General features: G+C 35.2%; 1 protein-coding gene across 1 annotated transcript in view; it reads right to left on the minus strand.

Moving 5' to 3' along the window:
• The window catches only part of DNAH6 (dynein axonemal heavy chain 6), a 482,313-nt gene that overhangs the window by 287,074 nt on the left and 169,136 nt on the right, over positions 1-26,103 (minus strand). The window contains exons 39-41 of the mRNA XM_053703293.1: positions 22,832-22,989; positions 17,790-17,921; positions 9,461-9,632 (exon numbers count right to left, since the gene is read on the minus strand). Of these exons, the coding sequence (XP_053559268.1) occupies positions 9,461-9,632; positions 17,790-17,921; positions 22,832-22,989 (462 nt within the window). The remainder of the gene's footprint in view (positions 1-9,460; positions 9,633-17,789; positions 17,922-22,831; positions 22,990-26,103) is intronic.

The following is a 26,103-nucleotide window of genomic DNA, read 5'->3' on the forward strand; positions in this document are numbered from 1 at the left end:
TTTAAATTGTTGGCCTCTAGGGAGCGTGCGACAATGCACAATTTTTAAACAAAAGTAAAAGGTGTTTAATGCCATTTAAAATTTCAATCCCTAAAAATGTGTTAATTGCTGACATGATACAAGCCCCACTGGCACTCTGAGCAGCTGCAGTATTTACAATGCTGATGCAGTGACAATATCTAGCTATGCTTCACAGCCACGTGCAGAGAAAAATCTTAACACTAAAACTGTGATAACTTTTACTAGAAGCATTTTTGCCAATACATGTATATTGCAAATATGTTTCTATTCAAACATGTAATTCATCTATGTGATTTTAAATTTTGACCGTAATATCCCTTTAAGTCTTAAAAATAAGATGCTAAAGTGATGGTAAACTATCTCCTTCATAAAATCAGATCCAGAATGTTAGTGATATTTTAAATGGAATTTAATTCATCAGTTGCAACGAATACGCGCTATAACTTACTTTTTACTATAGATATGAAATTCAAATACCCCGTGCTCCGCCGTCCACTTCAAAAGTCAATTTTTCTATGAGCTAAAGGTTTGAATTGTTGTCCAATCAGCACTCTCCACATATGGCACTACTGTTGTAGCTAGAGCTCTGATTGGAGAACAATTCAGACCATTAGCTAAAAGAAAAATTGACTTTTGAAGTGGGCGGCATAGCTAGGGTTGCCAGCTGTGCTCCATAAAAATACCAGACGACCTATAGGTGACAGGACACGGGACGTAGCTAGGTTCACACAATGAGGCTGAATTATCAAGCTCCAAAGACCGCTGCTCCATAACTTGTCTGCCTGCTCTGAGGTGGCGGACAGAAATCAACCCGATCGAATACGACCGGGTTGAATATCACCCCCCTGCTAGCAGCAGATTGGCCACGAATCTGCAGGGGGCTGCTTGTGCAATGATAAATGCCGACAGCATATGCTGACGGGATTTATCGATGTGCAGCGGACATGATACGCTACATTGTATCATGTCTGCTCACACGTTAATAAATATGCCCCAATGTCCCCACAAAAGCTCAACCTTAGGTCCCACCCTTGATCCCACCACATATATTTTTCACCCCTTGGTTGCCAGTAACACATGTATGTAGCCAGAAGTAAACACCCAGCAATGATTGAACACCCCTTTGGTTGCCTGTAACACTTATAATAGAAAATGCACAGTGTAACTTTTTTTAGCCATATTTCCAATGCATAAATTACATTTAGCTGACAGGGGTCCAGTATTTTAGTACAGATTGTACTGGACAGTCTGCTAAATTACTGGACACCATATTTGTATGGTTCAGTTCAACTATAATTAATATAACATTGATACAGACATAGAGGCTTCTGAATGTGGGGACTCTACTATTACTAGTACTATTAGCTACACTGCACAATTACATATGCTTATTAGTATGGCACCAAACAATTCACAAACAGCACCTTCTTCCTGTAATAATTGATGCCAGTGGAACAGAGGATACTGCTTTCCTCTCAAATATCAAAATGTACAAATCCATAGCACCAAAGCTTATAGAGAAATCTTAGAAATTTATTTTTACCACAGGTACAAACATATGCGACGTTTCGGGAGCCATTTAATCATGCATGATTAAGGGAATGGCTCCCGAAACGTTGCATATGTTTGTACCTGTGATAAAAATAAATTTCTAAGATTTCCCTATAAGCTTTGGTGCTGTGGATTTGTACATTTTCTTATTAGTATGGCAGGTAACCCAAAAGGTAATCACATGACATGATCCTGAGGCTCAGACATAGCTCTGTAGATATTACCGGGCCAAAGCAGTTTATGTCATTTTAATAATCTATTCCCAACATATATGCACTGGAAACTCAGGATTTAAAATGGGAGTTTTGTTAGAACTTAAAGGGACAGTAAATACTTTGTAATTACAAGACATTTCTGTAACTGTCCTACAGAATAACATATCAGCCAAGTGTAAACATTTGTTTAACAAAATAAAATTCTGTTTACCGCAATTGGTTTTCAATAGAAAAACTGCACCCAACACTCGGCTTATTTGGAGGAGCCAAATAAGTTTGAGTCGGCAGACAACAAGGCTAATCATTGCCATTAAAGGGACAGTCTAGTCAAAATTAATCTTTCATTATTCAGATAGGACATGTAATTTTAATCAACTTTCCAATGTACTTTTATCTTTTAATTTGCTTTGTTCTCTTGGTATTCTTATTTTAAACAAAACCTAGGTAGGCTCATATGCTAATTTCTAAGCCCTTGAGGGCTGCATATTGATTTTTAAATTCCTTTTCATAACAAGAGACTGATAAGTTCATGTGGGTCATATAGATAACACTGTGTTAATGTACAGGGAGTTATTTAAGAGTTAGCACAAGACAATACTACATGCAAGTCAATAGATAATAAACAGTCACAGTCATGTGATCAGGGGACTGGAAGAAGGTTCTTAGATACAAGGTAATCACAGAGGTAAAAAATATATTGATATAGCTGTGTTGGTTATGCAAAACGTGGGAATGGGTATTATCTATTTTTTAAAACAATAATTTTTTTATTGTAGACTGTCCCATTAAGTTAGTAAAAAAGTAAATTGTTTTGCAGTTGTTATTTATTAAAGACAATTAGGAAAAGATTTAATGCAGAGTTAGTTCTGAAAAGTCAGCAGGATGCAGTTCCAACTCAATGTACAATTTACAGAGCTAAATTACATGAAAAGGGGCAAAATAAATAATGAGTATATTACAAAGTTGTTTTATTATGCATAATTAAACATCTTATGTTAAAGCTACACTAATAACATAACTAACAGTCATGGTATAATGTGATGCCTGGTTGTCATGGTGACAGCCTTAGGGGAGTGGCTTATATGATGCAGCAGTTATGTCACAAAACCAAATGACAACACAAAGTCACCAACCTCATAACTGCTGCTCACTTTACTAGAGTTGCCAGATTGATCCTGCTGAGCTTCAGTAATCACTGACATGCAGATATTAGTTATTTCACAGCTAGGACATTACAGTAAAGATAGTGCTTTACAACCACAGCTCTGAATATGTGCTAGTATGAAGAACAGTGATTACCTCCAACACAATGCAAATGGTATCCGGTGGGAGCTGCAGGTATGAACACCAATTATTACAGGTAGTGTTACCATGATCACCCAAACTGAGTAGCTGAATAATACTTAATCACATTTATATATATTGTAAAATAATACAGATAAATGACAGAAGTAATAGCTTAAACTTTGTAGCTTCCTATGGGCACCAATACTCTGAGACAAAGCATAGCATACAAACTGTACATAATAATGATCAATATTATCTTCACACCTTTATTTAAAAATACATACCATTTGATAAATATTTTCATTTTTAAAATAATTATTTTAAACATATTATAGCGTTATAAGTATTATAGCCGTAACTGTAGGATACAACAAGGCCTTTCTGTGCTTCCACTACATATCTTTATAAGACTTGCAGCTGGCAGTAAAGGCTTTAAACCAGCTTTAAGGATGGTAAGAATTACTGCATCATTAGTCTGCAAATGTTTTAAAGCAAGGACTTCTATTAAAGGCCTAAGATATAAACCCCACAGCATGGGTGTGTAATTTATATGCTGCAAACTCCCTGTTGCTGGGACCCTCATTAAACACTGTACTGTAAGGTGCAGCATCTGATGCAGCTGTTTGTTCTGCTTGACCCGGATGAAGAAAAGACAACTGGCGATCTGAAATAAATTCAGATCAGACTGATGCGCATCTGGGCAGCAGTATACGCGCTGATGGCAGATGTCCTCACGCTGCACACTCACTGGTGCTGGGACCCTCATTAAACGCTGTACTGTAAGGTGCAGCATCTGATGCAGCTGTTGGTCTGCTTGACCCAGATGAAGAAAAGACAACTGGCGATCTGAAATAAATTCAGATCAGACTGATGCACATCTGGCCAGCAATATACGCACTGATGGCAGATGTCATCACGCTGCACACTCACTTGTGCTGGGACCCTCATTAAACACTGTACTGTAAGGTGCAGCATCTGATGCAGCTGTTTTTTCTGCTTGACCCGGATGAAGAAAAGACTGATGCGCATCTGACCTGCAGCATGCACGCTGATAGCAGATGTCCTTCAAGGATTTTTATATTACTAAACTGTAAGTATCTAAGGTAAGATTTTTTGAGATTAACAAGTTTGTAAGCTCTTTGAGCAAGACATCTCATTACCACACTAAATTGTAAATACAGATCCGACAGACATGTGCAGTGAGGTCAGATCATTTCTCATATTTCTGTTGCACTTTTCCTTTACTTTCCCATTTCATAAAAATCTTTAGCTTTAATTTAGTTCTGTTCTGTATGTTTAAAGCTTTCTGTACTTTTCAAGGCTTAATAATATAAGATATACAAATCATCTCTGTGACACTAGAACTTGAATTATAACACCAACAATAAAGCATAATTACACTTACACTGCTACAACTTTAATAAACTGACATTAAATCAATTTGAATGGCTTAAATCCACTTTCACTGCACATATCTGTATAATGTAATAATGTTAAGGATCTTGGCGAAGAGAATACAATGATATGATTAATATGTTTGCACTTATATCCTCAATGCAAGCCTTGATGTAGGGACACCAATAATACTACTAGGTTATAAGCACCTTGCAGCTGGTTTACAATTTTATCTGAGCACTGAAGCACTCTGGAACAAGAACTACCATGTCTGTGACACTAAACTTAAATGTCTACAGTCACTGAGGGACAAGTACTACTGTTGAATTTTTAAAGCAGAGAGTCCTAGTGAAGCACAAGATTTGATACGTCATGGGATGGTCCTGTATTTTTTACCTCAGATTTGAACCTGAAAAAAATACTGCATTATAAGGTACAGTGTGTCATGCACCTATCTTCTTGCATTGGATGAAAAATCCTTACAAGATGTGCATAGACTGATTCATATCTGGAAAGCAGTATAACAAAGACTGGAATACTTTATGGCAGTGGAAGATTGAAGGTTTCAGAGGGACTAGTGTTATGTCACATGCTGAGTGCAGTCTTACATCAGGGATTTATTTTATTGCTCTACATTGTAAGTACCTGGAGGTAAGTTCTCCTTAAATACAAGGTTGTAAGCTCTTTCAGTAAAACACTGAAACACTAGATTGTAAGCTCCTTGGAACAGGGTCTGAACTTACACCCATGGAAATCCTTTAGAGCAGGGACTCCCATTGTGCCAAATAAATGTATGGTTGTTAATAGAGTGAGATAAACCCTCCATTTAGTTAGTTCAGCAAGGAATAAATATACAATGGATAGAATATACAAATTATCCAACAGAGTGTATTACTAACTCAAAATGCATTTTTAATATGGCACCCCATATACTCCTGTCAGTTTAAACCAGTATTGTAGCAAACTGTGAAATACATGAGGCTTAAATAACACAGCATCAACCATAGGCAGCCTGTTTCGCTACTTTGGGACTCTTTCTCACTCAAGTCATTATGGTTGATGCTGATGTCCTCGAGCATTCCACCCTTTGCTATAGGGCTGCCCATTATATTGAAATGGATTTTGAATATAAGTGTTGCTATTTTGCACAGATAAGTATATTTGTTTTTTGCTAAGATTAATACAATGGAGGGATGAGCCCCAAACGGGCCAAACAGGCTGTCTATGGTTGGTGTTGCTGTTCTGCTCAAGCATTCATTTCACGCTTTGCAAGTGTGGTTACGAAAATGTATGTCATTATCAGCAAAACTGGCATATAGCCGTAAATCTAAAATGAATGCTTGAGTCCAATAACATAGTACCTACATCATACTGAAGAGCCCCAAGGAGGGCGAAACAACCTGCCTATAGTGAAAAAAACACTATGAATTTGTAGCATTACAATACATTATTCCCCTGCAAGACACCACTCTTTTTGTACTGGGTTTGTATGTAAGCAGAACTACTATAGAATAATAAGGCTTCCATATATCATAAGATTTGAGATTTTGCCTGATTTCCAAGTGCCCTTGACATATTAAAAGGGTTCCCATCTAAAACTATTAAATAGTCAGATGTTCTGCACATATCTGCAATAAATATATTTGTATATTCATATATGAGGACACAAAGAATATCTGTTAATAATAGCAGCAACTGGATCACCTGAAAACCCCTACCAGTTATGTCCATGCTTATTTCAGTGCAGGCCTTTATTTCCCAAGTTGCCTACTTTCCTCATCAGTCAGTGCCATAATGGTCTAGCTATCTATAATTGGACCACTACTCAGATAAACAGAAAAGCATCCCTTAGAAATTATAATCCATACTGTATAAATGTAGACGTCAAAATCCTCACATTTTCATACATGACGTAAAAAAACAAGCTCATCATACTCTAACACACCTAGTAAAGAAGGCTTGATTACAGTATACTGAGAAATTGAAAAACAGCCCTACTAATACTAAGTGCTTAACTGTGTATTTACTATATATATCTCACATTACAATGTTCTGCACAAAGAGGAATATTCATATATATATATATATCTAAACCTATATATAATCAGGTATATATATATATATATATATATATATATATATATATATATGCAAATATCCATCAGATATACATTTAAATATCCTTTTAAAGGGACATAAAACACTTAATAAATGCTAGATAGAATGATGCATTCAAAGAAAAGATAAGTCTGAAAATAACATGTAGATGTATTATTTAAAGTTTCCTTAGCTGTTTCAACATTGACCAAATAAGTGTAACGTTTTAGTGTCTATAAAACAATGGGAGCTGCCATGTTGTAACTTAGGTTACTTTCTCTACTGTGGCCAATTATGGACAGTTATAAATAGTTCAGTAGAGTGTGCAGCCAATGGCTGTTAGAAAAATAACAGTGTTCTGCACTTCAATTTCTAACAGGAACGGAAAAGTTCACAATCTCAGAATGGAATTAAAGGAAAAAGAGATAAAATAAATAATGAAAGTATATTGACAAGTTTTATATATATATATATATATATATATATATATACGATTTATAATTTTATATTACCATTTCAACGAGTTTAATGTCCCTTTAAGAATAAATAGAACATATTTTGCTATGCACAGAATATTAGATTATGAAAGATGCAATATTATCTTCTTATGTTACGCTTTTAAATAACAGCGATCGTGTATGTGCAACTTGTGGGTGTTAGGTATTTTTTCAACTTTTCAGCTCTATGGAAGTCTATGAAGGGAATGCGATTTTGCATTCGCAACTTCTCAAAGTCTAATTTTACTGTGACGTTACGAACATGAGAGAGCAAACTTTTTACTTTCAACTCATAATACAAGCATGAATCTCAGAGAGCAAAACATTACTTATAACAGTTTTAATGCTTGAACGTGAGTGCAAACTACTGCTCCACTCGTAATCTAGCCCATAGCTTGTATTTGCAGGGGGAATTCGAATTTCAGATCTATATTAAAAAGTAAGTTAAACAGCATCTTTGTTACAACTGATTAATTAAACTCAATCTAAAATATCACTAACATTCTAGATCTGTTTTTTTAAAGGGGAGATAGCAAAAGAAAAAACATGGTGACTATGAAACAGAGATTTTTTAATAAAACATATCACCCAATATTAAAGGGCCATTATAGTAGAAAAATGACATGCTCTTATTCGTTAGATCATGTCCTTTTATCACTAACGACACTGCAATTTTATGTTTTTAACCTCCGCATAGAGGTTAATGGACATGTCATTTTAAACATTCTATTTTACTTATATTATCAAATTGTCTCCATTCTCTTGGTATCTTTTGTTGAAAAGCAGCAATGTAAGCTCAGGAACGTGCACGTGTCTAGAGCACTATATGGCAGCAATATTTCCTGCCATATAGGGCTCCAGACACCTACCTAGGTATCTCTTCGACAAAAAATACCATGGAAACAAAGCAAATTAATCATGAAAGGTAATTTTGAGGTTTTATATCCCTTTAAAGTACAACACAGGAGCAGCAGAAAACAGAAATGGCCAGTGACCCAATCAGCAGCAGTAGTCCGACAAATGTGACTGCTTCGCTGCACAGTTTTTAATATTAATCTTGTTTATTTTTAATTTCTTAAAGTGTCATAAAAATGATAAAAGAACATGCTATAATATGTTAAACCATGTTATCATTGCACTATTGCTTATATGTAATTATGTTTACCTCCTACAAAGGGGTTAAACACAAAGTTAAAGACAGTGTAAGGTCAAATTAAGTTTTATGATTCAGAGTGTGCAATTTAAAAAAAACTTTCCAAATTACTTATTTTATCTAATTTTATTATTTGGGGTAGATTTATCATACCCCGGGCAGACATGATTCGCTATAGCGAATCATGTCCCCCCCTGCATCACTAAATGCCGACAGCATATGGTGCACAAGAAGTTCTGGTGAACTGCTTGTGCAATGCTGCCCCCTGCAGATTTGCGGCCAATCGGCCACTAGCAGGGGGTGTCAATCAACCCGATCGTATACGATCAGGCGGATTGCTGTCCGCTGCCTCAGAAGTCGTGGACGAATTAAGGAGCAGCAGTCTTAAGCGCACTGCTTCTTAACTCCTGTTTCAAAAACATTCGGAGCTTGATGAATGGGCCATATTGTCTTTGTATCCTTTGTTAAAACACATATGTAGTAATGCTCAGGAGCACTGGAGCAGCAATGTTGTACTGAGAGCAAGCTCATCATTGGTGGCTGCACATATATTCTCTTGTCATTGGCTCACCCTGTGTGCACAGCTAGATTTCAGTAGAGCATTGTTGCCCCTTCAACAAAAGATACCAAGAGAATGGTGCAAATTTGATAATAAAAGTAAATTAGAAAGTTGATTAAAATTGTATCCTCTGAAAGAAAAAAAAATGGGTTTCGTGTACCTTTAAAGAAAACTCCAGAACAGCAATGCACTACTGGGTACTAGCTGAACACATCTAGTCAGCCCTTGACAAGAGGCATATGTGTGTAGCCACCAATCAGCAGCTTGCTCCCAGTAGTGCATTTCTGCTCCTGAGCCTTCCTAGGTGTGAATATCACACATGATACCAAGAGAACAAAGACAAATTCATTAAATAAGTAAATAAAAAGTCTCTCAAATTTGAGTGTTCTATCTGCTCCGTGAAAGTTTCATTTTGACTTTCATGCCTCGTTAAATATCAACCATTGATTTGAAAATATTAATTATATTACTTAAAAGCTTTTACAGAAGACTTTCAATGCCCTTGAATCTCTTTTTTATGCAAACCTCAAATTATTGTCCAGACTGTGTAATAATTAGACAGCAAATAGCAAAATAAAAATAGAAAATTTTGCTAGTTTGTCTTGGTTATATGTAGAAAAAAACTCATATTTTTTCTGTAATAGTCTGCAAATAAAACAAAAAGAATTGAAAGCAAAATAATTACCTTGAATACATTTTGACAAGTCGCGTAGATTAAATACATAATGAGATTTTGCGGGAGTTGGGAGAAGATCAATGCTCATCCTGTGGTAAATTTCCACTGCGGCTTCAACTATGTTTACTGAAGCTTGCTTCACTGCTTGAGGAAAATCTGTCAAAAATCCATTTAGGATCGCCTAAATACAGGAAAATGAATTCAAACAAATTAGTAATGTTTTCAGCAAATTGTAATTTGTAATGAATACTTGGAGAAAAAAATGGAAAAGAGATGTGATCCTGCAGTCATTTACTGTCATTAGTCTTCTTGAAAACGTTTATTGTTTAAAAACATAGATAATCCCTTTATTACCCATTCTCCAGTTTTGCATAACCAACACTATTATATTGATACACTTTTTACCTCTGTGGTTACCCTGTAGCTAATCTTCTGCAAACTGCCCCCTTATTTCAGTTCTTTTGACAGACTTGCATTTTAGCCAATCAGTGCTGACTTATAGATAACTGCACGAGAGTGAGCACAATGTAATCTATATGGCACACATGAACTAGTGCTGTCTAGAAATTAGTATATGAGCCTACCTAGGTTTAGCTTTCAACAAAAAAGAAAGCAAATTTAATGATAAAAGTAAAATGGAAAGTTGTTTAAAATTGCATGCCCTAAGTGAATCATAATTTTGACTAGGCTATCTCTTTAATATCTTAAAGGGGTATTAAATCTATATTTCTATCTATCTATCTCAATCTTTCTATCTATGTATCACTTTCTGCCTTTCTTTCTCTCTCTCTCTCTCTCTCTCTCTCTCTCGCCCCCTTATGTCAATATATTCTAAAAGAAAGTGGACTGAACCTCGTGCTGATGAGTGGCGATATGTCTCCCATAGGATATAATGGGGAAAAAGTTTTCTGTGTAGTAACACTTAAAATTATTCATATGTATACTCAGTTTCCCTGTATATTCACTAGATTTGTCACACTGGGAAATATTGCCACTGAAAAGCAGGTGAGACTAATGTGGCTGAATAGGGATAGCTAAGAAAGAGGACAGTGCTTTGAATATTAGAAATCCACGGCAATGTTTCCCCATTAAAATACAGGTAACTCCCATGGAATGCCCAGTAAACTCCCACAGAACACCTATATATTCGTCATGTCTGCGATAGACATTATAAATAAAGACAAAAAAACACTTCCTATTAAAACTATAGGAGCTGGGGATTGTATAGTATAATGTTAGAATATGTATGTAAACTGTAAGCGTGAGTGCACTAATGTTCTATTGTGTCCTTAGCTGTGTATTTTTACTTATTTTAAGATTGCGATTGCATGTTTATAATATTCCTATTTCACAATATTGCGATCACGATCTGTAGCAGACGTTCTATAATAATATATATCTTTAGATATATATATTAATATCAATTGTATTACTCTCAAAATGAATTATAAACTATTTAACTTTAGAATGTATTATTTAAACATGTTTAAAATATATTTATTTTAATATACAATACATATGGCTTTAATACAATAATTACTTTTGAGGGAAATAAATATTTTTATTTATGTTTCTAAAAGAATCAATCAATTTGCTGCATTAAGTAAATCTCCTTTCTAGCAAGGATGTCGGAAGAGTTGAAGGCGGGAATTTTTTTTTATTTAAAGTCTAGTCAAAATTAAACTTTCATTATTCAGATAGGAAATGCAATTTTAAACAACTTTCCATTTTACTTTTATCATCAAATTTTCTTTGTTCTCTTGGTATTCTTTTTTGAAAGCTAAACCTAGGTAGGCTCATATGCTAATTTCTAACCCCTTAAAGGCCGCCTCTTATCTTAGGGCATTTTGACAGGTTTTCACAGCTAGAGGGCGTTAGTTCATGTCTGCCCAATAGCTAACATTGTGCTCACGCACAGGGAGTTACCCAGTAGTCAGCACTGATTGGCTAAAATGCATGTCTGTCAAAAGAACTGAAATAAGGGGGCAGTCTGCAGAGGCTTTGATACAAGGTAATCACAGAGGTAAAAAGTATTTTAATATAACCATGTTGGTTATGCAAAAATGGGGAATGGGTAATAAAGGGATTATCTATCTTTTTAAACAATAAAAATGCTGGAGTAGACTGTCCCTTTAAACTGCTTATGAGAGCGGAAGGGTTACATAGCTCTTTTGGGGATTTTAACGCGTTGAGCTTTGCTGAATAAATTTGATTTTTTTCTTAACGAAGCTGTAATCTAATTTTAATATCGCAATAAACCTGCTGAAGTTTGGATCTTTTTTCCAGTTAGTAGTGTCCTTTATAATTCGCATTGGGTTTGCCAAGCCATTGTGGTTTTTAATCCAAATCCATAGTGTTACAAAGAGGCTGTATATCCTCGGGAACCTATTTTAAATAAAATTAGCTTTGTTTGCTATCATTTGTTAAAGAAGAAACAATGCACTATGGGAGCTAGCTAAACATATCAGGTAAGGCATATATGTGCAGCCGCCAATCAGCAGCTCCTGAGCCTACCTAGGTATTCTTTGCAAAAAAGGATAGCAAGTGAACAAAGCAAATTTGATAATAGAAGTAAACTGGAAAGTTGTTTTGCATACTCTGTGAATCATGAAAGAAAAATATGGGGATTCAAGTGGTAATTACTTACTAAGAACGTGTTTACACTAATAAATATAAAACTTTCTGTTTGCGTAGATTTCACATTTGAATATAAATTGTATTACGTAAGTGAAGTTGCCACATATCACAGCTGAATTTATGGATGTATAGTGAATATGGCATCTGTAATACAGATTCAAGAACAGAATGTTTATACTTCCATCTGTCACACTGATGATGATAGACTGAGTATAAACAATGAAGAGCTGGAGGAGTGACCATCTGGATCCAGGTTACAAGGGACAATAGGAGAAGATAAACAGGTTTCAAAAAGACATCGACCCTCAAAGATTTAAAAGATTAAACGTCCAATTTTATTAAGTACAAAAAGTACAAAAAAGGATAAAAATAATACAGCAGAGCAGTATCCAAAATATTTTCAGGTAGTAGGTAAGATCACAGTCTTACGCGTTTCAGCATTAATTTGCCGTAATCATAGACTCTAGGGACAATAGGAGTCAGCTGAGGCACTATAGCTGTTATCACTGTTATGACTTGTAATGATAGCAAATACTAAGCCGTGATTGTTGCATAACAGGATTGTAATTTTATCTCAAAACAAAATACCAGTTCAGCCCATGTTATTATATATAGTAAAGTCAGTGATTTATATCTTTTAACTAAATAATAACTTAGGCATTGGAGGAATCTTATTTCATCCAATAAGCTGCAAGCACGTGATCACAACAATGCAAGTTTGTGATTCTGCATCTTACAGGGAAGTGTATGTTTAATTAACAGGAATCATATTCATATAAAATAACAAAACAGACTGTAATATTAATTATGCTTAGATCAAAATTACATTTTTACAATGTAGGTTAATGTCTAGGGGTAGATTTAATAAGCAGCGGATTGTGCTTTCTACACCCGTAGTTTCTGGCTTGCCGGAAACTTAAAGGGAAAGTCTAGTCAAAATTAAACTTTCATGATTCAGATAGGGCATGCAATGTTAAACAACTTTCCAATTGACTTTTATCATTAAATTTGCTTTGTTCCCTTAGTGGTATTTTTGAAAAGCTAAACCTAGGTAGGCTCAAACTGATTTCTAAACCATTGAAAACTGCCTCTTAGCTCAGAGCATTTTGAAAGTTTTTTCCCAGTTAGGCAGTACTAGTTCATAAGTGTCATATGGATAACATTGTGCTCACTCCTGTGGAGTTATTTAGGAGTCTGCACTGATTGGCTAAACTGCATGTCTGTCAAAAGCACTGAGATAAGGGGGCAGTCTGCAGAGGCTTAGATACAAGGTTATCACAGAGGTAAAACATATATTAATATAAACATGTTGGTTATTCAAAGCTGGGGAATGGGTAATAAAGGGATTATCTATCTTTTTAAACAATAAAAAATTCTGGTGTAGACTGTCCCTTTAAGTTAAGAAGCAGCGGTCATAAGACCGCTGCTCCTTAACTTGTCCTTTACCTTTTACTTTTAAACTCTATTAAAGGGACATGGAATCCAATAAACTCACACTCATTAAAGGGACATGAAACCCAATTTTTTTATTTCATGATTAAAAAAGAACATGCAATTTTAAACAACTTTCAAATTTGCTTCATTCCCTTGATATCCTTTGCTGAAAAACATACCAAGATAGGCTCAGTAGCTGCACACATTTGCCTCGCGTGATTGGCTCACCCATGTGCATTGCTATTTTTTTATTTTAATAAATTGGGATAGCTGTTACAAGTTGCGCTTCTGCTAGCGAGACTAAAGCGCTACTGCACATGCACACAGCTAAACATGCTGTTTATTAAATCAGAGCCCTTGGCATTTTCTGTCATCGTTTGCCAACCTTCCCTGCTACAACCTAAGAAACAGACTTTGGGATATAGGAATAATTGTCATTCTGCTTTGTATCTATTTACTCTAAATTTAGCACAGTCTATAAAACTGATGTGACATAAGCTCTGGTTGAATATTCATTGCTACAAATGACTTTCTGGCCTGGACTACTGTGAAAATAACCACCATCAAGTCAATTATCAAAAAGACACTGGATACCTTTGTTTGTTGTCTGTAATGTTGACCTTTATTGTATATCACTGATCACATTTTTTAAGCTAAATATAATGAAATCCGTTATTTTGCTTGTAACACTGTGTTCGTTATTTGTTCATTTATACTATCTTTTATGTGATCAGAGAAAAATCTCAGTTTTAACCTCAGTAAATAAATTGTATTTTTTCAGTGATAATATCTGGGCAACATTTTAAGCGCTTAAAATTATGCTTTTTTTTTTTGCATTGCTTAGGTTGGCTTAGTCAGTCTGTAATTGTCTAATGTTATTTGATGTATACCTGTAAGAAAAGAATAAAGGGGGTTTAATTAGATATTTGCAGTATGGCTTACAGCAGGAGAGTTAATGCTAAGGGCCACATTTAACAAACGCTGAATGGACAAAGTTTGCTCCCGTAAACCCAGATTTGCATAATCAACAAATGCAAGATAACAATACAATACAATAGCATTTACTCTGAATTTCAAATGAGTAGTAGATTCTTTTCTAACACATTTTAAAGTTATGTATATTTCCACTCCCCCTGTACCATGTGATAGCAATCAACCAATCACAAATGCATATACGTATAGTCTGAGTTCTTGCACATGCTCAGTAGGAGCTGGTGACTCAAAAAAAGTGTAAATATAAAAGACTGTGCACATTTTTTTTAATGGAAGTAAATTGGAAAGTTGTTTAAAATTACATGCTGTATCTGAATCATGAAAATTTAATAAAACCTGAGTGTCCCTTTAAAGGGACATTAAACACTAAATACATTTTAAACAGCTTTCTAATTTACTTCTATTATCTAATTTGTTTCATTTTCTTAGCATCATTTGTTGAAGGAGCAGCAATGCACTACTGGTTTCAAACTGAACACATGGGTGAGCCAATGACAATCGGTATATATATGCAGCCACCAATCAGCAGCTAGAACCTAGGTTCTTTGATGCTCCTGAGCTTGCAAAGATAAACCTTTCAGCAAAGGATAACAAGAGAAGGATGCAAATTAAATAATAGAAGTAAATTAGAAAGTTGTTGAAAATTGTATTCGCTATCTGAATCATGAAAGAAAAAAAAAATGGGTTTCATGTCCCTTTAAAGGGACATGAAATCCAACATTTTTCTTTCAAGATTTAGAAAGAGAATACAATTTTAAACAACATTCCAATTTACTTCTATTTATCTCATTTGCTTCATTATTTAGATATCCTTTGTTGAGGAAATAGTAATGCACATGGGTGAGCCAAACATACAAGGCATCTATGTGCAGCCACCGATCAGCATCTACTGAGCCTATCTAGATATGCTTTTAAACAAAGGATATCAAGAGAATGAAGCAAATTAGCTAAAATAAGTAAATTTGAAAGTTGTTTAAAATTGCATGCTCTATCTAAATCACGAAAGAAAAAAAATATGGGTTTCATGTTCCTTTAAGTTCCAAAATTGCAGCACCCATAATTAGAGGGAGGTGCATAAAATGTATTTAGTATACCTTTAACATTGCACAAGCAGCTTGTGCAACGTCAGCAGATCACACGCGATCAGACTAGCCTGGGGTCATTGCAAACCGCCAGCTCCGAGGTTATGAATCAGCAGTCTCATGCCTGTTACTTCTTAACTATTGGCCACAAGGCACTCTAAATCTGTATAGCTTGATAAATGGAGCCCTAAGTGTACATTAAAAATGACTTTTAAACAATAAACAAATAAAGGACCCCCTCATTTCAAAGACAATGGTCCCTGCATTTAAATAAGGATTTCAAACCAGTCTCATGATGACTATAGTAGTAATAACAATAAGACATAAGACTTTTTACGTATCCTGATAAATAAGAAAGTAGGAACTGTACAATAATGATATTCCTATGAAAGGTTTCTCCTCAAGGGAACTCAAAGCTCTTATCACAAGATCTCAGCTTTTAAGAAACCATCATCAGTTTGTAACAACAGATGCTATTACCCAACATGATGGTGCACAAATTATCAACCTTGGAACGATGAAAACAATGGCAATTGTTCGAGCCAGTGGTTTGAGCAGGTAATACAAATGTCACTTTACTGAAAACTAGTGGCTAATTGGTGCAAATGTGTTTGTATTTGCTTTGTTAAGTTTCACCTTTAGGAACATAGCATATCTACTGCCTCTATGTAGAAATGGGTGGAACGCAGGGTATGGGCTCCTTCCTACTCTAATAAGGAAGTTTTGATATCATACTGTAGCTTTTACCCAGGAATCTTTGACGAAAAGGCTTTGGGGCCTATTTATTATGGTGATCCGAAATAGCGTATCATGTCCGCTGCACATCGATAAATGCCGACAGCATACGCTGTCAGCATTTATCATTGCACCAGCAGTTCTTGTGAATTGCTTCTGCAATGCCACCCCCTGCAGATACGCGGTCAATCGGCCACTAGCAGGGGCTGTCAATCAACCCGATCATATTCGATTGATTTCTGTCCCCCGTCTCAGAGCAGGCGGACAGGTTATGGAGCAGCGGTCTTTAGAAGCCTGAAGGCTCCATACGAAGCTTGATAAATATGCCCCTATAAATGGAAATTAAAGACCTTGTAATGACAAGAATTGTCTATTGTCTTTTACCAGAGTTACATATTGACCAAGAGTGAAGATTTTCAGAATTAATTAACACTTTGATGCAATTGTTTTTTTAAAGATCTTTCACGTGACATATCTACTCCAGACTTGTTACTGGAGTACACAAGGATTGTCACAATAATTTTAGTAGAAAAACTGTTCCAGTATCTTATCTTATCACCTATGCTGAGGCGAGCTGGGGACAGATCTGCAGTGTGCACTTCCAATTTTCAGCATTGGAAAACCCTCATTTTTAGAACTTAAATTAAAATAAAACTTTAGATAACAAAGTTGTTTTTACTATGCATTACTAAAATTTTGTAATACAATCATAAAGTGTTTTACGTTCGTTTAAGAGCTTTTTAATTGAGATCATATTAACATAAATTGCAAGAATTGTATTAAGGATTACATAATGTATTGTCAGTGATAAAAGCAAGTATAGCAAATTCAAAATGCAATGTTACAGGGACATGAAACCCCAAATTATTCATTCATGTTTAAAATAGATTTTACAGTTTTAAAAAAAAATAATCCAATTTACTTATAATCAAATGTACTTTGTTCTTTTGCAAGCCTTTGTTAAAGAGCATACATAGAAATTTGCCGCTGTGAGTTAGCTGGTGATTAGTGGCTGCACATATTGTATATGTTTCTTGTCATTTGCTCACCAGATGTGTTAAGCTAGCTCCCAGTAGTGCATTGCTGCTCCTGAATCTGCTCTTCAACATAGTATACCAAGAGATCGAAGAAATTGTGATCATATTGCATGTTCTGTTTTTAATATGTTTAAATATACAAGTAATATATTGGAAATAACTAATTATAGCATTTTGTCATTAAAGCCATCCACGGCTGCAGAAAAATAGTATACAGAAAACCTTTTAAATGTATATAACTCCCCATGTAAAAATACATATGATTCTTCCACTTCTTCAAAATATTCTTTTGTAGATACAAACTGTTTTCATTTATTTATTTATTTTAGAAAAGAACTAAAATCAAGTGATTTCATCTTAAAACGACATGAAATGTATGTAATGTATATCCCTTGTGGTTGAGTTGAAGGAGTCACTGACCTGAAAAATCTGTTTAAGGCTTTGCTCTGAGGGCGTTGGCAGGCACAACATGCTGAAGTGTCTTATAAAGCGTGGAGTTACCGGATTACGACCCCCACCTGGAGGAGCGCAGGCAGCTGCAATTGTTACGTCCTAAGGGAGAAAAAAAAAAAACACATCATGCACAATTTGTGTCAAATAAGACAGTGAGATGCAGGAGAATCCTGCCAAAGCTAGGTAATGATACAAGCACCCTTTACAAATGATACTGAAAGGGATATACTGTATATATAATACTGCTGTCATAACATTGATATTTGATGAGTAAACCAATTTGTACATTATGTAAAGAGAAAAGATGATCATTATAACAATGATTATTTATTTAACAATCAGAAGGGTCAATTCCCTTTACAAAACGTATCGAATGATTTTCTACCTATATGGTCTAATGGGGATTTTTGTAGATAAATCAGATTACTTTTTTTTTTTTTAAAAAAGGACTAGAAATCCGAGACAACTACTACTTCCTAAACTCTTCGCTACCTAAGATTTGGCCTACTTAAAACAATACATACAATCTGATCACTCTGGGATTATTGACAATTATATATATATACATAACCCCCAATTCCGAAAAAGTTAATGACCCTCGACTATATTAGAACCTAATAACCTAGTCCTTCAAGAGCAGGCCTTTTTTGGAGGCTCCTTATATTCTACACAATTGCCTCACCTGTTTCACATCACCCTCTTATTTCAACTTGTCACATCGCTATTAGTCCTAAATTGCCCCTGTCCTAACTTTTTTGGAATGTGTTGCAGTCATTAGATTTGAAATTGGTTTTTATATTTAAAAAAAATACATTTGAGAACAACACTCCCCAAGGATAAATCGGTAGGATTTGGGGCATTTCACCTTCTACAGTGCAAAATAAAAGAGTCAAAGAATCTGGTCGAATCTCGGTGCCTAAAGGGCAAGGCCGAAAACCACTTCTGAATGCACATGATCTCCGAACCGTCAGACTTAATTGTCTCAGAAACCATCATGAGTCTGTAATGGATATCCTGACATGAGCTAAGGAATACTTAAACCTTTGTCAATCAACTACATTCGCCGCTGCATCCACAGATGCAAGTTAAGGCTTTACTATGCAAAGCAGAAGCCATAAATCAACACTGTCCAGAAGCGCTGCCAACTTCTCAGGTCTCAGTCTCATCTAAGATGAACAGTGGCACAGTAAAATCGTATTTTGTGGTCCGATGAGTAAAAATTTCAAATAGTAGAGAATTTGTGGAGATTATGTAGCCCAAAATAAGGCAACGAAGGCCCTGTACTATTGCGCAGCTGAAGACATGCATAATGGATGAATGGGGGAAAACTCCACTTGCTAAGCTTAAAGGGGCAGTAAACCTACAAAATAATGTTATATAATTCTGCACATATCGTGCCATTAAACTGAATGTAGTTCGCTCCCGCTCTGGTCTAGCAGTGCCCAAACGCTTACTAAATGCTTTTTCGACTGTCCCAACTTTTTTTTGGAGTGTGTTGCAGTCATCATATTTGAAATGAGTGTAATATTTTAAAAAATACATTAAATTCACAAAGTAAATCATCAAATAATGTGTTAATAATGTGTTTTCAATATAATTCATGGTGAATTTTTAAATTACTCTTTTTGTTTATTTTTTTTTTGCATTGTACTGTTTCAAAATCAGTTAAACATTGTTTTCAAAGTGTCCTAATGTCATCATCAATGTTTAACTTTAATACTAATGTCACATATACATACTTTCAAAGTATAATACACAATGTAATAAATGGCACTTACAAGTTCTGATGAGTGATCAATGACACAAGTATCAAGCAATTTGATTCGTTAGTGATAGCATATAATGTATATTTAAATCAGATTGGCTGATGTCATAAATCATGTGATTATGCATTTCCCAATCAAAAGTGGTGGAAAATGTCACTAGTTTGTGGGTTGTTTAGGAGTTTGAGTATTGCGTCAAATTTGGTGCAAAATGCAGTGGGACTTGTATTACATACGTTAAACATGGTGAAATTAGATTGATCAAAAAAAGGAAGTTAGCTATAGTATGTAATGTATTTATTTCATTTGTATCCCTATATCTACTAGTCCTGCTGCCAGACAGTCATTACCTGTCATTAAAACTACTTTTGAAATGAATCTGTCCCTTGAAATTATATGTGATTATAATATTATTATTTAACATATTATTTAGATACTAAACATGTGTCTTTGTTTTCTGTGTGATTTAGAAATAGTATACAATTATAATCAACTTTCTAATTTACATAACTATGTAATAAGCTTCATTCTCCTGCAGCATCTAACATAACCTTTCTGGGTTTTCAGACTCCCATTGGTTTCTATGGCATTCGCGTCCTTGAATGTTTGATAAATTGGCAATAGAGTCGAATGTGAATTCAAAACATCTGGAATGACGCAACATCGATCTGCGTCGGATTCAGATTGCGGGAGCGTACATTATGTCAAATTTCAACATTTGACGATGTTGATGCTTTGTTAATTACGGCTGATTCAATTTGCGTCGAATATGACGTGAGATTCAAGCAGATTCCATCGTATTATATCAGTTGAAGCTTTGATAAATCGGCCCCCATGTTTTAAGAAGTAATCATTATGGAGTCAAATGAATCAGCCAGATAAATTAGTTTCTCTTCCTTTGTTGGACAGTATAACATTCAACAGCACAGATTTCATACACAGAATATGTTGACATATATAATACTACTACTAATGATAATAATAATAACAACAAAACAATAACATTATTATTAATAATAATATTATAAAATGAATAAGCTCACTAGAGATTGCAGCCCAGACTATATAAATGTTACCTTGTGCACATACTTTACATTTATAACAGATTGCATTTTGAACACTGGGTTGTATTTGCTATTTGGGTTCCCCAGGAGTGCTGTGAAGTAAATGGAGCAAACAGATAAAAGATAAGAACTACGCCAGCCCTACCAGGGGGTACAACCTTGTAGATATTTATAGGGACTATGTATTCTCTGGCTCTAGGAACACAAATATCTGAATAAAGCTGGGAGAATGAAATTATTTTTTTGACAAATACAGTTTAAAATCTTCTATACAAAGGTTTTCAGAATATTTGCTCAGACAAAAGAGCAGAAAAAATAAACTACATTTTTTGTTACAAGAAAGTAATGATTTTTCTATCACATCAAGAAGAGACAGTTCATTAGTATTAGGGGAATAAAAGTCCGGTCATGCATGTTCATATCCAAGCATAACTGTATTTGCAGAAAAAGGAAAACTAATTCTACACTAGACCATAAAAGGGACAGGAAAGTCGAAATTAAACTTGCATGATTCAGATAGAGCATGTCATTCTAAGACACTTTTAAATTAACTTCTATTTTCAAATGTGCTTTGTTCTTTTGGTATCCCTTGTTAAAAAGGAATATGCACATATCCTACACCAGTGGTAGCTGCTGCTAATTGGTGCCTGCACACATTTGTCTCTTGTGATTGGCTAACTAGATGTGTTCAGCTAGTTGTCAGTAGTGCAATGCTGTTTCTTCAGCAAAGGATAACAAGAGAATGAAGCAAAGGTGATATTAGAAGTAAATTGGAACGTTGTTTGAAATTGTATATTCTGTCCAAATCATGAAAGAGAATGTTGGGATTTCCTCTCACTAATAAAAATTATCCCGAAAGAAACGGTGAAAATTAAAGGGATATAACAGTGCAAATAGAAAAATCTTTATTTTTGTATTGCACTGTTGCTTATATATAACTGCGTGTTTAACCCCTGCACAAGGGATTAAAGACATACATAAAGTCAGCTGCAGAGCCTACTGAACACATTTGGTGAGCCAATCACAAGAGACAAATGTGTGTAGTCACTAATTACCACCTAGCTTCCAGTAGTGTAGAATATGTACATATTATTTTTCAACAAAGGATATCAAGAGAACAAAGTAAATTTGAAATGATAAATTACTTTAAAAATGTCCTAAAATGACATGCTCTAGCTTTATAATGCAAGTTATCTGGACCATGCACGTTTTATTTTTATTTTTCTATCCCTTTAAGCAGTCATTTTATATAGACTAATTAGCTAAGCTCTTTTTTACTGAAATAATTGGCAGTTAAAGACTGAAGCCTGGTATAAGAAAGTAAAAAATAGACACAAACATCTCTGTGGAGCCAGATTGTCAAATGGGTATAGGTAATTCATTTCTGTCTTAAGTACACCTTGCACTTACAACATTTTTCTACAGTATTCCAATACATTAACATGCCAGCCAATTATGAAATACATTAGAACAGATTGACACTTTGCTTTAATAGTTTTTCAGTTGTCAAAGTCCATCCATCACTTTCCTCTTTTGGAAGAGTCAATTTGGATTTGATTCTGAAGATTACAGGGTTTGCCACTGTTATTTTGTTATCAAAATCTCTATTGTTTGGCTTCAGCAGAAATGAACAAGATAACAAACTGTAAATTAGGGATGGTTATGTAGCAGGGTTAGGCTTATGAAGCTTATCATGTGCTCTTTCAGTTTTTGGGACTAAAAAAATTCACATTTCTCAGCCTTACAATACAGGAAAAAGGGCCAAAACATATATATTAATACATTGTTGTATTATGCATTATTAAGCATTTTATATTGCAATCTCGTAGTGAATACTGCCCCTTTAAATATAATGTGTTCCTAGTATTTGGAAGATATAACACAAACCTCATATTTATAGACCGCCTATACTTTAAGGACCACCCATAAAACGTATTATCTAACAGCAGGTAACCTTATATCATACGATATTGCCAAATTTTATTTCGTACAGCCAATATCCTTCAATATCCTGTTTGTATCGAGAGGAAGCTTAATGTATTTACAATATTACTTCAAAATTATATATATTCCAAACGTACTGTTAGAATTGTTCCAGGTTGCTCACAATACAAACATGATCTTTACATAAAAAGCAGCACGTTTAAAATACCAATGAAATTGCTAAATAAAAACAATTTACCTGTATTTCTTTCCAAAACATTTTTTCTCTGTCATAAAACCCTCGGAAATCTTGGTACTGGCGCAGCAGTTCAATTGGCGGTTGAGAACCATATCGATCTAATTTTGGCATGTTTAAATCATCAACAAATATGATGACTCTTTTGTTACCCGGAGCACCTGCATAAAATAAGAAAAGATTCATGGATAAAATTAGATATGAAACAGTTCATCTCAGGAAATTAGAACCTCAAACAACATGGACCCATGAGGTAATGAAAAACTAATGGAAAGCCTTTACGGATAAATACTAGAGGCATCACCATGTATGTGGGGGCCGCAACCAAAAGTAGAGGGGCCTCTAATAAATGCAAAAGAACTACTAATGACATAAGGAAACTCACCTATATGTATCCAGATGGATAGATAGACAGCCATAGATAGATAGATAGATAGATAGATAGATAGATAGATAAAGCCATAGACATATATATATATATATATATATATATATATATATATATACAGTGAGGGGAAACATTATTTGATCCCCTGCTGATTTTGTACGTTTGCCCACTGACAAAGAAATCAGTCTATAATTTTAATGGTAGATTTATTTGAACAGTGAGAGACAGAATAACAACAAAAAATCCAGAAAACACATTTCAAAAAAGTTAGAAATTGATTTGCATTTTAATGAGTGAAATGAGTATTTGACCCCTTTGCAAAACATGACTTAGTACTTGGTGGCAAAACCCTTGTTGGGAATCACAGGGGTCAGACGTTTTTTGTAGTTGGCCACCAGGTTTGCATACATCTCAGGAGGGATTTTGTCCCACTCCTCTTTGCAGATCCTCTCCAAGTCATTAAGGTTTTGAGGCTGGCGTTTGGCAACTCAAACCTTAAGCTCCCTCCACAGATTTTCTATGGGATTAAGGTCTGGAGACTGGCCAGGCCACTCCAGGACCTTAATGTGCTTCTTCTTGAAGTTTGACTGTACATGGCCCCGTCCATCGTCCCTTTGATGCGGTGAAGTTGTCCTGTCCCTTTAGCAGAAAAACACCCCCAAAGCATAATGTTTCCACCTCCATGTTTGATGGTGGGGATGGTGTTCTTGGGGTCATAGGCAGTATTCTTTCTCCTCCAAACACAGCGAGTTGAGTTGATGCCAAAGAGCTTGATTTTGGACTCATCTGACCACAACACTTTCACCCAGTTCTCCTCTAAATCATTCAGATGTTCATTGGCAAACTTCAGAAGGGCCTATACATGTGCTTTCTTGAGCAGGGGGACCTTGCGGGTGCTGCAAGATTTCAGTCCTTCACGGCGTAGTGTGTTACCAATTGTTTTCTTGGTGACTATGGTCCCAGCTGCCTTAAGATAATTGACAAGATCCTCCCGTGTAGTTCTAGGCTGATTCCTCACCATTCTCATGATCATTGAAACTCCACGAGGTGAGATCTTGCATGGAGCTCCAGATTGACAGTTATTTTGTGATTCTTTCATTTACGAATAATCGCACCAACTGATGTCATCTTCTTACCAAGCTGCTTGGCGAAGGTCTTGTAGCCCTTTCCAGCCTTGTGTAGGTCTACAATCCTGTCCCTGACATCCTTGGACAGCTCTTTGGTCTTGGCCATGGTGGAGAGTTTGGAATCTGATTGATTGATTGCTTCTGTAGACAGGTGTCTTTTTTTACAGGTAACAAGCTGAGATTAGGAGCACTCCCTTTAAGAGAGTGCTCCTAATCTCAGCTCGTTACCTGTATAAAAGACACCTCGGAGCCAGAAATCTTGCTGATTGATAGGGGATCAAATACTTATTTCACTCATTAAAATGCAAATCAATTTATAACTTTTTTGAAATGTGTTTTTCTGGATTTTTTTGTTGTTATTCTGTCTCTCACTGCATCTACCATTAAAATAAAAGACTGATCATTTCTTTGTCAGTGGGCAAACGTAGAAAATCAACAAGGGATCAAATATTTTTTTCCCTCACTGCATATAGATAGATATAGACAGATACACATAGACATACATATACTGTATATATATATATATATATATATATATATATATATATATATATATATATATACACATACACACACAGAAATGTTAGGAACTGCACTCTTACTAACCAAAAATGACAACAACCAGGGTGCCAGCAGGGGCAACAAATAGAAAATATACAGACCGCACTCGCTGGATTTCAGACAAACTTCAGAATTTCTTTATTCTGATGACATTTTGAAGATAATCTCCCCTTCCTCACACCAAGATTATTGGTCTGAGGAAGGGGAGATTATCCTCGAAACGTCACCAGAATAAAGAAATACTGAAGTTTGTCTGAAATCCAGCGAGTGCAGTCTATATATTTTATATAGATAGATAAATTCACATACAGTATAGTGGTGGAGAAACATCACATTAGTAAGGATGATCATGGTTAGAGGGGTGCCTCTGGCTCCCACTGCACCCCCCATTAAGGAACCTCAAACAACATGCACCCATGTTGTAATGTAAAACTAAGAAAGGTCTAACCTTTTTGCAAATTTTAGAGTAAATACTAGTTAGAGGCATCACCAGAAACCATGAATGGGGGGCACACAGACAAAAGTAGAGGGCCTCTAATGACTTCCATTGCCAAAGAACAACTAATGGAATAACAAAACTCTCCCATATGTGATTGATAGATAGATAGATAGATAGATAGATAGATGATAGATAGATAGATAGATAGATAGATCGATAATAGATAGAAAATAGATAGATAGATAGATAGATAGATAGATAGATAGATAGATAGATAGATAGGAAGATATATGATAGATAGATAGATAGATAGATAGATAGAAGATAGACTGACAGATAGATAGATGATATATATATATATATATATATATATATATATATAATAGTTAGATAGATTGATAGATGATTGATTTGATTGATAGATGATCACGGTTGGTTGCCCCTCCCCAGTTCCCAGTGCACCCCCTCCACACACCACCACCACGGAGATGCCTAAAACACTAGTTAAAGGGACATAATACTCAAAAGAAAATATTTTAAAATGTTTTGTGGTATTTTAATTATGTTTGCTTTTTTTTTTTTTTTAAATGGACAGCCCTGTCTGCCAACTGTTTCTGTGAGAGTGGTCCCCTCACCCAGGGAGCGATAGATACATATCTATTAGTTGCACTTCCTGATAGATTTTTGTTAGTTTTATTCCCAAATATTTTAAACATTTAACAGTAATGGATTTACAGATAAATTAATATGCATCTAATTG

The sequence above is a fragment of the Bombina bombina genome, chromosome 2, assembly GCF_027579735.1.
Source record: "Bombina bombina isolate aBomBom1 chromosome 2, aBomBom1.pri, whole genome shotgun sequence".
Classification (NCBI taxonomy): domain Eukaryota; kingdom Metazoa; phylum Chordata; class Amphibia; order Anura; family Bombinatoridae; genus Bombina; species Bombina bombina.